This window comes from Ananas comosus, linkage group 13 (assembly GCF_001540865.1).
Source record: "Ananas comosus cultivar F153 linkage group 13, ASM154086v1, whole genome shotgun sequence".
In the NCBI taxonomy this organism is placed as follows: domain Eukaryota; kingdom Viridiplantae; phylum Streptophyta; class Magnoliopsida; order Poales; family Bromeliaceae; genus Ananas; species Ananas comosus.
Genome location: NC_033633.1, coordinates 8,043,899 through 8,058,360, shown reverse-complemented (window position 1 = coordinate 8,058,360; position 14,462 = coordinate 8,043,899). Strand labels below are relative to the sequence as shown.

The following is a 14,462-nucleotide window of genomic DNA, read 5'->3' as shown; positions in this document are numbered from 1 at the left end:
TTTCATATGGGGGTCGTCTTGTCACGCCCCGCCCCGAAACCACTACCAATTTGGCACGGCTCGGCCGCGGCGGCGAACCGCCGAACGGACAACACCTCCCTTGTCCGCCCAAGGCTCAACGACAGGAATGTGTACAAGAATTTACCCAGGACTTTAAATTCTAAACATACACATTCAACGAGGGCACAAACAGTGCAAACAACAAGAAGAGCAAGCAATCCACAAGATATACGAGTGAAATAAAGAGAGTACTTACTAACTATTACAATAGTTACATTCTTTACCTTTACATCATTTTCCAAAATGAATACATTTGATCCTCAAAATACATAGCTCTCCAATCTCACCTACATGAATCACTCTCAATACATAGGTGTACTAATGCAAAAGGGAAAGCTACTACACTACCACGGCCTCACTGATCGGGCGCGATGCCCTTGCCGCGGTCCTCTCTCTGCAGCCCTGAACCTACCACTGGAAATAGAGTGGGGTGAGAACTATCTTCCATAGTTCCCAGTGGGCTCGGCCGCCGACTCTGCCGATCTCCCCACTAGGTCCAAGTGGGCACAAGTAACAACAGATAGATAGATAGATATGTATCTGAAAGCTGTAAATGCAGTAGTAGGAAAACTATGCTACTATGCCCATAATCATGAATATGAATGCATGCATCATATAATAAAGGTTTGCTACCATGCTAACAAATTCGATCCATGTTCGAATAGTAATGTTCAATGACATTTATAAACCTTTAACCTTTTTCATTTACCCAATCTGTGGCGAGGCCCTAGGGCTCGCCCATGACTCACCTTCAAATCCCAAAGTGGGGAGGGAGCTCCAAGTGCACCCAAGCCCGGGACCGTCTGCGGACCTCCATGTGGTCCGGACCTCCAAGTGGTCCTAGTCGCGCGACACTCCGGAGTACTCGACGACAATCCCCTCCATGTGGGGATTGGATGGCTATACCATCCTAAACGCAGACTGTGAGCTAGATCTATCCTCTCCAAGTGAGGATACACTGTAACTAGGGTCAACACCCAATCCAATCCTCTCCAAGTGAGGAGGCTCTACAACTAGAGTCAATAACCCAATCGAATCCTCTCCAAGTGAGGACGCCCTACACTAGGGTCAACGACTATCGCGGAATCATCGGTTCCCGACATTCATGCAATGCTATTTAGTTTTCTAAATTCATTGTTCACAAGGCATTTTCTAAGGGATCCACCTATCCCTAGGTCCATCGACCTCTAGTGTCATTACACTACATTAATGCCACTCGTTTGTTCTTTAACCATAACACTACTTTCTATGTCATCAATACCCCCATCGGGTTCATCTCTATCTCTAGCATCATAGGATCCACGTTCCGACCCAATCCTCACCTATCTAGTTACCAAGCGTTCCAAGTACACTAGGTTATCAATTAGAAAGCATAAGGAATGGAGCTACTATGCAATCCTACAATGCAACATGAAGAGATGAGATTAAATGCAAGCTAAGACATAGAAAGGAGTTCGAAAGTTTCGGATGACACCCCCTACCTTTAATCGATGTAGAGGCTTGGAAAAATCCTTCTCGGCGAGCTCTACGAAAAGGCTTTAGCCTTCCTCGCCCGAATCAACACTAGCCCGGCCCGATTTTGCCGAGAACTTCACGTCGGTTCGCCGAATGCCAAAATCGACTTCACCCCCACATTTTGAGACCTATCAATAGGGTTTCCAAGGCTTCATATGAGATCAATCTCGTACTTTTACAAAAACCCCATTTTGGAGCCCTAGATTTGCACCTATAGCAAACCACCCAATAAATCCCTAGATTCTTGGGATTGATCTATTTAGAAGCTTGCTTAGGGTCCATTTGACCCATTCCAAGGTATAAAACCCAAAAACCCTAAGTTCTAGAAGCTAGGGTTGTAGCTTACCTCTTGAGCTACACCAATGGGAAGAGGAGAGGGAGAGGAAGATGCTCCTAGCCTCCTTCTTCTTCTCCTCCTTCTTCTTCTTCTTCTCCTCCTTCTTCTTCTTCTTCTTCTCTTTCTTCTTCTCCTTCTTTGTTATCTCTAGAGAGAGAGAGAGCAAGAGAGCAAGAGAGTGAGAGAGAGTGAAATGAGAGAGTGTGAGGGAGAGAGAGGGCTCAGCCCACTCAAATATAAGCCATTTTGCATAAAGGCCCCTCAACTTTCACTCCTGCGCACTGCTCTCACTGGGCAGTTTTCGCGCGGAGGGCCCGGTCTCCCCGACTTGGGACCGGTCCCCGAGGGCCTCCCCTCGAGCGCACGCGTTTGGGAACCGGTCTCTCCCCGGGAGACCGGTCCTCACCTGGGAGACCGGTCCCCGAGAGCTCGATTTTCAGGACTTAGCCAATTTTTGGCATCTCTCACTGGGACCACGTTCGGGAACCGGTCCCTCCCTGCCAGGGACCGGTTGCATCACGCAACCCCGCTACACCCAGCCAGGGGAACCGGTCTCTCACCTGTAGAGACCGGTCCCCGAGAGCAACATCAGCCCAATGATGTAATTGCCTCATTTGCTCTCGCGGACTCAACTCCAAGGAACTTTTTGTGCTTTGGGTATTCCCAACTCCCACAAAGGGTATACTCTCGACAATTAGTCGATCCTGGATGAAGTACAATCCTCACATTTCGAGAATTCACTTCCTTACACGTCTCACCCTGGTCAACTTGGTGCTCTCAAATTTACCTTTATTTTACTTTGCAATCTTCAAAGCGCCACAATGGGTTCTGAATCGTATTGAAGCACTAAGAAGATCCTTCTTTTGGAAAGGGTGTTCCAAAATTTCAGGGGGTTCATGTCTTATTGGTTGGAGGTCGATATGCAAAAGCAAAAAAGAAGGGGGGTTGGGGATTAAAGATATGGAAGCTATGAATATGGCACTATTATCCAAATGGTGGTGGCGCCTCTTCAAAGAGCCGCAATCGCTATGGGGGAGATTGATTAAGGCATTATATTACACCAGAAGAAGGCCGTTACACGAGGGTAGAACCTTCAGACCTTATTCCCAGTGGTGGAGAAGTGTGATAAAATGTCGGGATGTGTTCAAATGTGGGGTCGTCTACAGGCTGGGGGACGGAAAAAATATAAGGATGTGGTCAGACATTTGGATTGAAGAAACCCCTCTGATCACTCGGTTTTCAGGAATTTACTCCAGAATTGTGAACAACGGGGTTACGGTAGCACAATGTTGGAACGATAAAGGGTAGAGATGGCGTTTCATAGGCAAGGGTCTCGCAACAACTATAGACATTGTTGCACGTCATCAGTTCGGCTTGCTAAAAAACCTGCTCTCCAGTTACTCTCCTACGGACACTACGGATATAGTTGAGTGGCGTTGGACCACCGATCAAATGTTTATAGTTAAATCCCTGTACGATTTCATCACTGATGCAGGCCTGAGAGACTTAAGTAGCGTACACATTTGGAAATTAAATATTCCTGCCAAAATTAAAGTCTTCATCTGGATTCTACTTCGTAAGAGATTACTTACGGCGGATAGATTGATTCGACGAGGGTGCCCGGCGAACCCGTATTGCATTTTCTGCGCGGTCGCACTGGAGGACTGTGATCACCTTTTCCGAGGATGTGTCTTCGTCAGATACCTCCTTCTTTTTGCTGGGAGTTCGGATACAAGGGAACCTGACACAGGTGACGTTAGGCGTCTATGGTCAGAGACTGCTAATTACCCCAATGTCCGGCTGAGAACAAATAGGCTCACACGTTTGGCGGCGATCTGGTGGGTCGTCTGGACGGAGCGTAACAACAACATCTTCCGCGAGGTGAGTCTGAATGCTACCCGAGCTGTTGAACGAGTCGATTCGCTGAGGAAAGACTGGACTGAAGCTCTTGAGCCGTGACTGTTCAATCCTTCGCGATCTCTCCTTTAGTCGTATTTACTTTATACCTCGACTTAATTGTTTAATTCGCAGAACGATACGTTGGTGTGGTTTTTTTTCGTTTTGTTGGTTTTTCTTACTCTGTTACCCGGTATTGTAGGAGGCCTTAGTTGCCTTCATTTTGTACGCTAAGTTCATTTTTCTTAATGAATGAAGCAGATAGCTTGCTACCTCTTTCTCAAAAAAAAAAAAAAAATGAGTGTTATGTTATGCCATTTTTGTTGAATCTCATTTTGCATTCATGGTTTGTTGGGTTTTATTGGGCATATGCAATATCAATCCAATACAGAGAGAATTTGTGATCCCCTTTATTTCTAGTAGTATTTGAAAGTTTTTTTTTTTTTTAATATAAATTTTCATCTTTGAGAAATTAAGAAGCACTTATTAACGATTTGGGTATATATGCCTATATTATTATCTCGATTAATCTTTCACAAGTTACACTACATTGAAGTGGGCCCCCAAACACTTCCTACTGCTAAGTCTTGCACCTTATTCACATACAGATGATGCATTTCTAGCTTTTTCATTTTTTTTTATTTTTTATTTTTTTTATTTCACTTTCTATTCTAATTAAAAAAATGATTAATTTCAGCTTTAAAGTTCAACCTACCTAAATAATTTACAAAAGTTTTAACCGCAAATATCATGCACCCGCTCCGCCTTAGTTATGTTGCTTTAAGTTCGGATTTTATATATGTTTCCGTAATTAACTGCTTTACTCTTCCTCTTTTTTTTTTAACTAATTGGAAGAGAGATATTTTAATCACAACCAGCCTAATCGGTGGTGGTCTAAATGTACTAGAGAGGACGTGGTTAACCGGGTACCTACGGGTATCCGAAAAGTATGAACTCTTTTATCTTTAAAAATTATTATCTGTTGTACTATATATATTTCTTTTCTCGCTATTTAAGAATATATAGTCCAAAAAATACAATAAGAAAATTGCACCTCTAATAAAGTCCAAAAAGTACAAGATAAGAAAAAAAAATTAAGAAAATTGCACCCCTAATAAATTCCCATGCATATCATTTTCTTTTGATTTATTTAAATCTTTTCATTTTTTTGTTGTTCATTTTCCAGGAAAACAATCGGGTATGCGCCGATTCGGTGTGGATTACGCGTAGAGGACGGGCACGTGTGCGGCTATGTCAAAATTTCAGATCAATGATCGAAGCATATACTACCAACCAACCGTACAGTAGATTAAGAGACCTTAATTGGTCCACGGTAAAATCTCTAAATATAAAGAATTTTTGTTTAAATTAAATTTTTTGCTTAGTAACATAAGAGTGATTTTCCGGCACTGAATTGATTTCTTATTTTTTGATTTTCATATGTGATATATATTTGGCTTCCGAAAAATTTTAAAAATTCAAAATTANTTTCTTTTTTTTTTTTTTTTTTTTGTGCTGGTTAATTTCTAACAATACATTCCTTTCAAACAAAGGAAAATTACTTTACAATTCTATTTGACGGCAAATGTTTTTCATGAAAATAAAATCACAGAATGGTAAAATAAAAAAAAAATGCTAAAATATAGAGGGAAAGTACGTTGAGGTTTATTATGAATTTAACTATGATTAGCAGGGCCAAATTGATCAAACATTAACGCGTTCAATATTTTGTCATTTTTTGTTTTCTTAAACGACAAATCTGTGTGATAGATTGCATAAGTGGATGATTGATTGTCCATTAATGCATGTCTACACATCTATTATGCATAAACTGGGGAAACACACCTTAGGCGATTGAAATGGTTGGAAAAATAGATAGAAAATGATACCAAATAAGACTCTTTTATCGCGCCACCAAATTAGCTAGATAAAGCCGAAGCCGAACGGTGTCCAAAATGAGTAAATTTATACATAGGATGAATGAAAGAATTGCTTAACAATTGATATTACATTTATTCTGTACGTAACGAATATCTCCATTTAGCTAGCTTTTTCCCATCAGTAGCAGTGCCGTGTCTACTAAAGAACAAAGACTAACATCATGCGGACTGAGTCCCACGCTACCGGAGAAAACATTGAAACACTCGAGCTCCGAAGTTGTCTCCGATACAGATCGTAGCTCCTTCTCCATCCCAGAACTGATGAATAGCTTGATCTTGTTTGAATCTGCTCTCATCATCCAAATCGCCAGCTCAATCACAAACCTCCTTATCCTGGGAACCTTTACGGATGGATGGTTATACTTGTTTAGAATGCGGATCAGGTTGATCACAAAGTCGGATTCTGAAATGCCGGATTTGTACAATCGCCCGCTGAATTCTTCGGCGCTCATGAATTTGCACATTTGAGAGGTGAGACCGAGAGAGACCTCGAGTAGTTTCGACTTCTCCACCATGATTGCATTAAGCACCTGCAGAGATACACGCATTCAGCTACGCGTCGACCAGTTTGGGAGTTCAATTAATGTTTTACTTGAGATTACAAGTGGGAGTGATCATTGCTCGGATTAGCTAGGAAGAGGGTAAAATAAGGAAAACCAAAATCAGGTAAGCATAAATGGTATACTAGGAAATTATGGGATTTATGTCAAAATTTGAAACGGAGTTGCCGCGTTAGCTGCAGATCGATTTATGGGTTGCTCGACGACCGTAGAAATGTTCTAACAATGATTTTAGCTCTTCTAATCACCCCAAGGACAAAATGATTATGAAGATACAAGTAATACGCATTTGATGTTTTTCAAATGTACTCGCACAATCTTCGTATATTCCTTCCCGTTCCCAGGAGGCTCCAAATAGCTGAGCTAACAATTATGGAGATTATGGAGATTGATGTACCGTTCCTACCGCAAGTAGTAAAGAGTTTTGTGATTGGTATTCAAGATTTCAAATTCGAATTCTATTTGATTCATATTTTCAACTAAGTTTTATTTCTAAAAAAAAAATAAATGAAACTGATAGCATGCTATCTTTCTCTTTGAAAAAAAAAAAAATAATAATTATGGAGATTGAATGCACTACTCTGCTTTGATATGCACCTTTAAAGTTTTACTTGTATGCTAAACGCTTTCTTTGTTGCTAGAAATTGAATTGCTGAAAGAACGAGGGACATAATCAATCAGCGCCCAGCTATATATATTTTTATATATAGCTATAATTCCACAGTGCATGCCCCAAAATTTGTATCGATTATTGCAGTTATTTTTCTTTCTTTTTTTTTTTTCAGACACCTTTTGGTTCAAAAATAATGAACATTGGAATAATTTTTTTATTTTTTAAATAACTTACTATTACGGAATAGTAAGAAATAAAATTAAAATTGTGTTTGGTTTACAATATTGCTATTTTCAAGAATAAGTAATTATTAATTTTATAGAATAGTAGAGGAGATCGGAAAGAAAGCAGTGGTTGAATTTGATATAAAATATAATTTAATAAAAATAATTTTTTATAATAATAATTTATTAGAAAAAATATTTTTTTCAAATTTTACTTGTACTTAAATTTAATAAAAATAATTTATTTAAATATGCTTTATTAAAATACAAATAATATGTGTTAATATAATATAATTAATAATTTATTATAATAATTAGTAAGATATCGTGCCTATACAATCTACATTAATTAAATTTAAAATTTAAAATATTAATAAAACTTAAACTTAAAAGTTCAAACCAAAAGGGCAAACGAATGGAACAGTTTATTCCAAACATCCGGAAATAATAAGAATAGGAAAATTTGATCAAAGATATAAAAAAAATATATATATTGTGATATACCATTATTCCTGCTTAATTACCGTGGTAATGCCGTGGGTGACCGGCCTCAGTCGAAGGTAGCATTGGGAGCCCGCGTAGGCGCACAAATTGTGCAGAATCCTAGAAGCATCGATGCGGAGCGCCGGCTCGTCCAACGCCGCCACAAGCCTCTCCACGACGTCCGTCTGCTTGAGGATCCTCTCGCAGTTGCGCCTGCTCTCCAGCGCCAGCATGGAGAGCGCCTCCCCTGCTTCCGTCGTCACCGCGTTCTCCTCCTTGTCAGGGGCAGGGGCAGGGGCAGGGGCAGGAGTGGTCGGACGGAAGAAGAATATCCTCAGCAGCTCCCTGATCATCCCTCCCGTGCTCCCGATCCTCTCTCTCCCCTCGTCGTCCATCGCCAGGCTCGTCAGGATCCCGATCCCCAGCTTCTGAAGCTCCATGTGCTGCTCCCCGCACCGCAGAATCTCTCGTATGTTGCTGACCGTGAAGACGATCTCCGATATCTCCTGCCGGAGCGCCCTCCCCGTGTGCCCCGTCGTGCTCGCCAGCATCTTCACCACCTGCAGCGACCGCTTCACCGCCTTGATCTGCGACTCGGTCCGCAAGCCATTATTGCCCATGCTCGTGAAGTCGATGATCCGGTCCAGCAGGCCCCGCGCGTTCCCCATCTTGTCGCCGTTGTCGTGGTCGTGCGCGAGCTTCTTGAGGATCAGCAGGCCGAGCAGATTGAAGGCCGACAAGTCGTAGCAGCTCGCTCGGTCTTCGGCGGCAGCGGCGGCGTGTACTGCAGCACCGCATATCTCCCCCGGCCTTGGAACGCTCCGTCCGGTGTACAGCAGCGAGGAGATGGATTCCATCGCGCCCGGAATCCCCGCGAGGCGGAGCGCGTTCTGCTTCTTGCCCGCCAGCTTCGAGACGATCGTGGCCGCGGACCGCCGGATCTCCTCCTCCGCCGGGTTGGCGTTCTTCCAGTTCAGCATGTCGATCAGCCGCTCGATGACCGCCGTGGACGTGCCGATCTTACGGAGGGTGCTGTCGGCGAAGGGGCGGCTGGTGGCGAAGCTGATGAGGATCCGGGCGCCGATCAGCTGCTCGTCGCGGGAGCTGGACACGAGGAGCTGCTCCGCGAAGGCGACGAGGTCCATCTTGAGCCCGTCGAAGATGCTGCCGTTGACGCACCTGGAGTAGGCGTCGTAGAAGAACCGCTTGATCGACACCATGCCGGAGGGGCCCAGCTGGCACTCGGCATTGACGCGCTCGAGCAGCCGCTGGTGGCTGGCCTTGTACTCCCAGAAGGCCTTCTCGGCCAGGAACATGAGCGCCTCGGCCAGCGCCAGCCCGTAGAAGATATTCAGCGCCGACTTGCGGTTGGTCTTGTCCGTGTCGCCGGCACGCACCGCCCCGAAGTCCTGCTCGATGAGCCGCATCAGCGAGAGGGAGACGCAGGCCGAGGCCGAGAGCAGCTGCAGCCAGTAGAAGACGCGGCTGATGTTCCGCGAGAGGAAGACCCATCCGGCGTACGGCAGGAGCGGCACGTCGGCGCTCTGCCACGTCCGCCGCCGCCTCCCCAGCACACCCCTCGGCGGCTCGCCGGTCTTGCATACGTCGCTCGCGATCCTGGCGCTGTCGATGGAGAAGGGCCGGAAGGCGAGCCTGAGGGACCGGAAGCTGGATTTGAGGGCGCGGAAGCTGGAGCGGCCGGCGTCGGCGAGGGACCACGTAGCCTGTTGCTGCCACTCCAGCTCGTGGCTGCGGCTGAAGATTCTCGTCCCTTCGATGAGTAGGATGACGGTGATGAACCAGAAGTCCTTCTTCTCCAGCGTGATGGCAAACCCTCCGAGCAGCACGACGGTGGCCCAGATGAAGCCCAGCGCGCCCAGGCCGCTCGCAGCCTTCTCCAGGATGGCCAGCCGCAGAGCGAAAAGCGTCAGCTTCTTCTCGGGGGCCTCATAGGTGTCGTGGCACGAGTACATCGACGGGCAGCTGCCGCCGCGAGGATGACCGTCGTCGCCGTCGCACGAGGGTGGCGTCTCGCGCTGCGGCTCAAATAAGGTGGACATGTAGATGCTCGCCTCACTCGGCTGCTCCATAATTTGCAGACGAACGCTCCCGTCGCCTAATTCGCCTTCCATTCTATATAATCGAACTGCTAGCTGCTGCGAATACTGGCCGGCCGGCTATCTAGCTAGATCTTGGGAATCGAATTACTCGGTCTAACCTATGCTACGTCAAATCCTAATGAATCCAGTACGTAATGTTATGTACAAGAAGTATATCTGCTGTGATTTCTGTCGGTATTACTTGGTGCTCAATTTTCAGTTAGTTATGAGCAGGTGTTGTATTGTATGTATGGCCGGAGCGGGTGCTTATAATTAACTAGGTACCTTCGGTACTTCATATACATATATATATAGGAGCAAGAGCGAAACGGAGAGGCGGCACAGATTGCGTGGGATTCGGCCGGAATTGGTTGCGGTGGACAGGTAATATTTGTCCGAAAGGCAGGCAGGCAGGCGAGGTGGCCGTAGAGACCACTGGCAGCGATCTGATCGAGGATTGGGTAGTGTGTAAGAAAAGAGAAAGCGCGGGAAGGAAAGGGGAAGTAAATGAAAGAGGGAGTGTGTAAGGAAGGGGTGATGTAAAGGAAATTTCAAACGGGATATCGGGGCGGGGAGGTGGATCAACTTGGAGAACACGCTTCCCGCGTGGGGGACGCAATTGTTTTTGCTTGCACCATCTGTATGGACGATTCAAGAACATCACATGTTTTTAGACATTGAATCACATGTTAACATTTATAGGCTCCATTGGTATTGTTATCTCTCTGTTTTTCCCCTTTTATACATAGAGTATTTATATAAAATAGTATAAGAAAGAATTAATTTTTATTTTGAATGTAACTTATTTGAAAACAAAAAAATAGAAATTTTAAATAAATTCTTTAATTTTAATTTCTTTACAAAATATGTTATCATTTATTATTAAGTTTAATGAGTTTCAAATTAATCAATAATAACAATAAAAAAATTTTTCCAAACAAGGTCTTAGATTGTAAAATTTCAAAATTATTAAATTCTTTCTTAAATATAAACAATTTTTTTATGTCACAATTGGTATGTGTTTGTAAATTTGATCTTTAAATTGTTGTAGAGTTCTTCCTGTACGGTGGTGCACCGGGTTCTTGCGCTAATATTTTGCTTGGGTGGCAGGGAACTGAAGAGGAAGAGTAACGCGAGTGGCATGGTTTTTGGCTGTTGTCCTTATCCCGCTCCTTTTAATTAGAGGGCAGGGATTATTGCTTTCATTGTATTTAAATACTTTCATTTTTTGTCAGAAGATCCTGCTGCCTTTTTTTTTTCTGGTTGCAGGTAGGCACTGCTGACGCACAAATACCTCTTTAGAATTTCTTGAATCAGAATGCTACGGTTCAATAGGAAGAAAGGGACACTTCGAGTAGGGATGACAACCGCACGCGGTGGAAATTAGAACTTTTTTATTCTTTTTCGTTTGTTTTTTTGTTTTTTTCCTGATTTTTAGAATTTTCGTCCCCTAAAGAGGAACTAAATTGTCACATCCTAAACGCTAGCAGAATCCTATCCAATTCGTACATAGATCGGCCGAATGTATAAGGTATTAGGAAGCTGATACTCGCTTTAATACCAAATTTTAAAAATTCACAACTCGCTCCAATACCGACTGTTGTTGATCCGGTACCGATTGTTAGAATTTCGCAATAGAAATATCGAATCGGATTTTTATCATAAATTCTTCTCTTCAGTAAAAATTGGTATAATTATTAAAAAGAGAAAATTCAAAATAAAAAATATACGGATAAAATAAAATTTATTAAATAAAAAAATATTACACCTGACTCGTCTTCTATATAGATTAGCTACAATCCGAGCCCTCTTTTAAATCTCTCCTATCCTTCTCTCGTCTTCTATAATCTCAGAAGACAACTCTCTATATGCACCCGTGCACTAGATACATTCAATACTATTGTCAAGAACTTTTTAACCTGGTTGTACTCTCCTCTCTCTCTCTACAGGCTACTACCCACAAGGATGCTTATATAAATTAAATGCTTATATAATGCATCCTCTAAAATGTACCTTAATCTTAGTATATCAGGAATCCTACTTCAAATAATATTTAAATTTATATTGAGTTTTTCTCCAATAGCTTTAAATATTTATCCTAATCTAATTAAATTTATACTCTAATTAATATTTAAATCTTAATTTATCTCTCATAGATTTAAATATTAATTCTTATCAAACTAGAAAATTAACTATATATAAATATAATCAAATCCTAACAAAAGGTAACTCCCGATACGTACACAAGGCATCTATAACATATAATCCACCAAAATGACATACATATTCTAAATATGATAATAAGAGCAAGTAAATATAAGCTAAACTAAAAAAGATGTACATCATGTAACTATCATCTCAATTACAACTCCCGAATGCATGGTATACTACATGCAACATCACAAAATGGTACATCTCATAAATTAACCTCATCAAAGTCTACCTAGTAGTAATACATGTAGACCTCTTATATATCTATACCCCAAAATGAAAAGCATATTGGGTCCACCTCTAAGAAAGCTCAGTCGAGATGATTCTAACTATCGGCAATGTTCTTGCCACCCCTGATCTCTTCGGTTGTGGATGGCTCTGAAATAAAAACCGTTAACTAATGGGAGTGAGAACTATAAACATACAGTTCCCAGTGGGTAACGCTGGCGAGAAAGGCGTACTACTCCACTAAGTCATCTTAGGTATAGATATAATAATTGCTGAAATGTAAAAGCATAAATAAAATAACTGAAAGAAAAGTAGCTCTATTACTATAATGACTCTATATGTGACAACTAGGAAAAAAGTAATTCTACTACTATAATGAATGTCCCACTACTATGTAAGCATCAATCATGTGTGATGTTCAAATGTTAAGTGTAATTAATCTTTACCCAATCTCTCAGGAACTTTCATAAGGTAAAGTCTTGGCTTATGCCATACCTCATGGTCTTGTGCTTGTTAACATATCCACCCTATATATGAGCCTTCCCCATGGCGTCCCGTAAAAACAAGCATGATGTCGCGAGGGCTAATCTTTGGAGTGTTTGCTTATACAGCGCGACCCTACCAAGTATATGCGAATGAGCATAATTGGTAAGCAAGCGTGGTCTCATACGTCATGTCTAAAGACATAAAATCTCGATACTCCCTTTAGTCATATGCTTACCCTATTGGCATATGATGAGCCAATTATGTATAGCACATGTAATTAATATATATATATATATATATATATAAAGAGAGAGAGAGAGAGAGCTAGTCTCCTATACTATTTATTGTACCGGGGCTCCGGTACTATAGTCCCATTTTCGATCTTAGGGCATTCAAATCAACGATCCACACCATTAAAACTGATTTAGGGTATTTAAAGTTTTTAGAAATAAAATTTTATATTTTTTTGACATAGTTTACTTTATGATCAAACCATTTAAAAATTATCAATTTTCAATGGCTATTATGGCGAGTTTGGAGTTTAACGGTGTAGAAAAATCTAAATTTCTTCAAATTTTGATAGAAAATACTTNTCTCTCTCTCTCTCTCTATATATATATATATATATATATATATATATATATATATAGTAGGTCTTGTGTGCTATTAGGAGCACAGAGGCCTCCGTGCTCCGAAGCCATTTTCGATGATAGAGCTTCCGAATCGACGATCGGCTCCGTTAGACTTGATGTAAGAAAGTGAATTCTCAAAATACGAGAGTTGGACATCGTTTAAAATCGACCAAGGGTCGTGTTGGTATGCTTCGAAAAGGCCGAAAGTGTCAAAAAGGAAAAAAGTGCATAAGAGTTGGTCTCGAGAGCAAGTTGTGCAAATCTGCACAAATTTCATATTTTGCTCTCGGGGACTGGTCCCTGGTGGGAGGGACCGGTCCCTGTAAGCAGAGAATGCGGCAGGGAGACTCTGCGTGCAAATGTTGCTCTCGCGGACCAGTCTCTGGTGGGAGGGACCGGTCCCCGTACGCGTGGAGGTGGGCAGACTGCTGTCTGCCAGAATTGTGCTCTCGGGGACCGGTCTCTTGGCAGGGGACCGAACCCTCAAGGACCAATCTCTCAGCAGGGGACCGATTCTCATACACGTGAAAAGGCTAGCCTGATGGCGCTGCATGTGAGGCAGTCTCGGGGACCGGTCCTCCCGTAGAGGCACCGGTCCCCGCACCCGAAATCTGCCCAGTCTGGGCATGGCAAAAGAGGCAAAGTAGAGGGGTGTTTAAAAGAGGCAAAGTGGAGGGGTGTTTTTGCAATTAGGCAATGAGAGGGTTAAGTGGGCATTTCCTCTCTCTCCTTCTCTCATTTCCCTCCAACACATACTCACACTCTCTCCCCTTCTCTCTCTAGAAGGAAAAGAAGGAGAAAAAGAAGAGAAGGAAAAGGAAGGAGAAAAAGACCAAGGAGAGGACCTCCATTGCCGTCTTCTTCCTTTGCTTGGAGAAGAAGCTTAGTAGAGGTCTACGAACAAGTTCGTGCCCTCGGTTCGACGATTCGTCGAGGCTACGCAAGAGATATTGAGGAAAAAGGCGTTTTTGGCTTCGTTTTCACCTGGAACGCCGAGGAAGCTTCCAAAAATCACGAAATAAGAACTCTAGCCCCTTGGTAGCATAAGAAGGTGGGGGTTGTCCATCCCGAAGCAACCGGGTTTTCTTTTATGTCTAAGTTCTATATGTTGATCATATTCATATATTGACATTATGCATTATAGGATTAGTAGATAGTTGCAATTCTAATTCCTTGCA

At 42.6% G+C, this 14,462-nt stretch overlaps 1 protein-coding gene across 1 annotated transcript; it reads right to left on the bottom strand.

The window, feature by feature from the left end:
- Positions 5,786-10,411, bottom strand: LOC109719190. The gene is made up of 2 exons (XM_020245735.1): positions 7,670-10,411; positions 5,786-6,278 (listed from the first exon to the last, which is right to left on the bottom strand). The coding sequence occupies exons 1-2, from the start codon at positions 9,758-9,760 to the stop codon at positions 5,853-5,855; spliced, it is 2,517 nt and encodes an 838-aa protein (XP_020101324.1). The 5' UTR covers positions 9,761-10,411; the 3' UTR covers positions 5,786-5,852.

Coding starts and splice junctions, on each gene's coding strand:
- LOC109719190 (XM_020245735.1), bottom strand. CDS start 9,760: ATGGAAGGCGAATTAGGCGACGGGAGCGTTCGTCTGCAAATTATGGAG. Junction 6,279..7,669: donor TCACCCACGGCATTACCACG/GTAATTAAGCAG, acceptor GTATCTCTGCAG/GTGCTTAATGCAATCATGGT.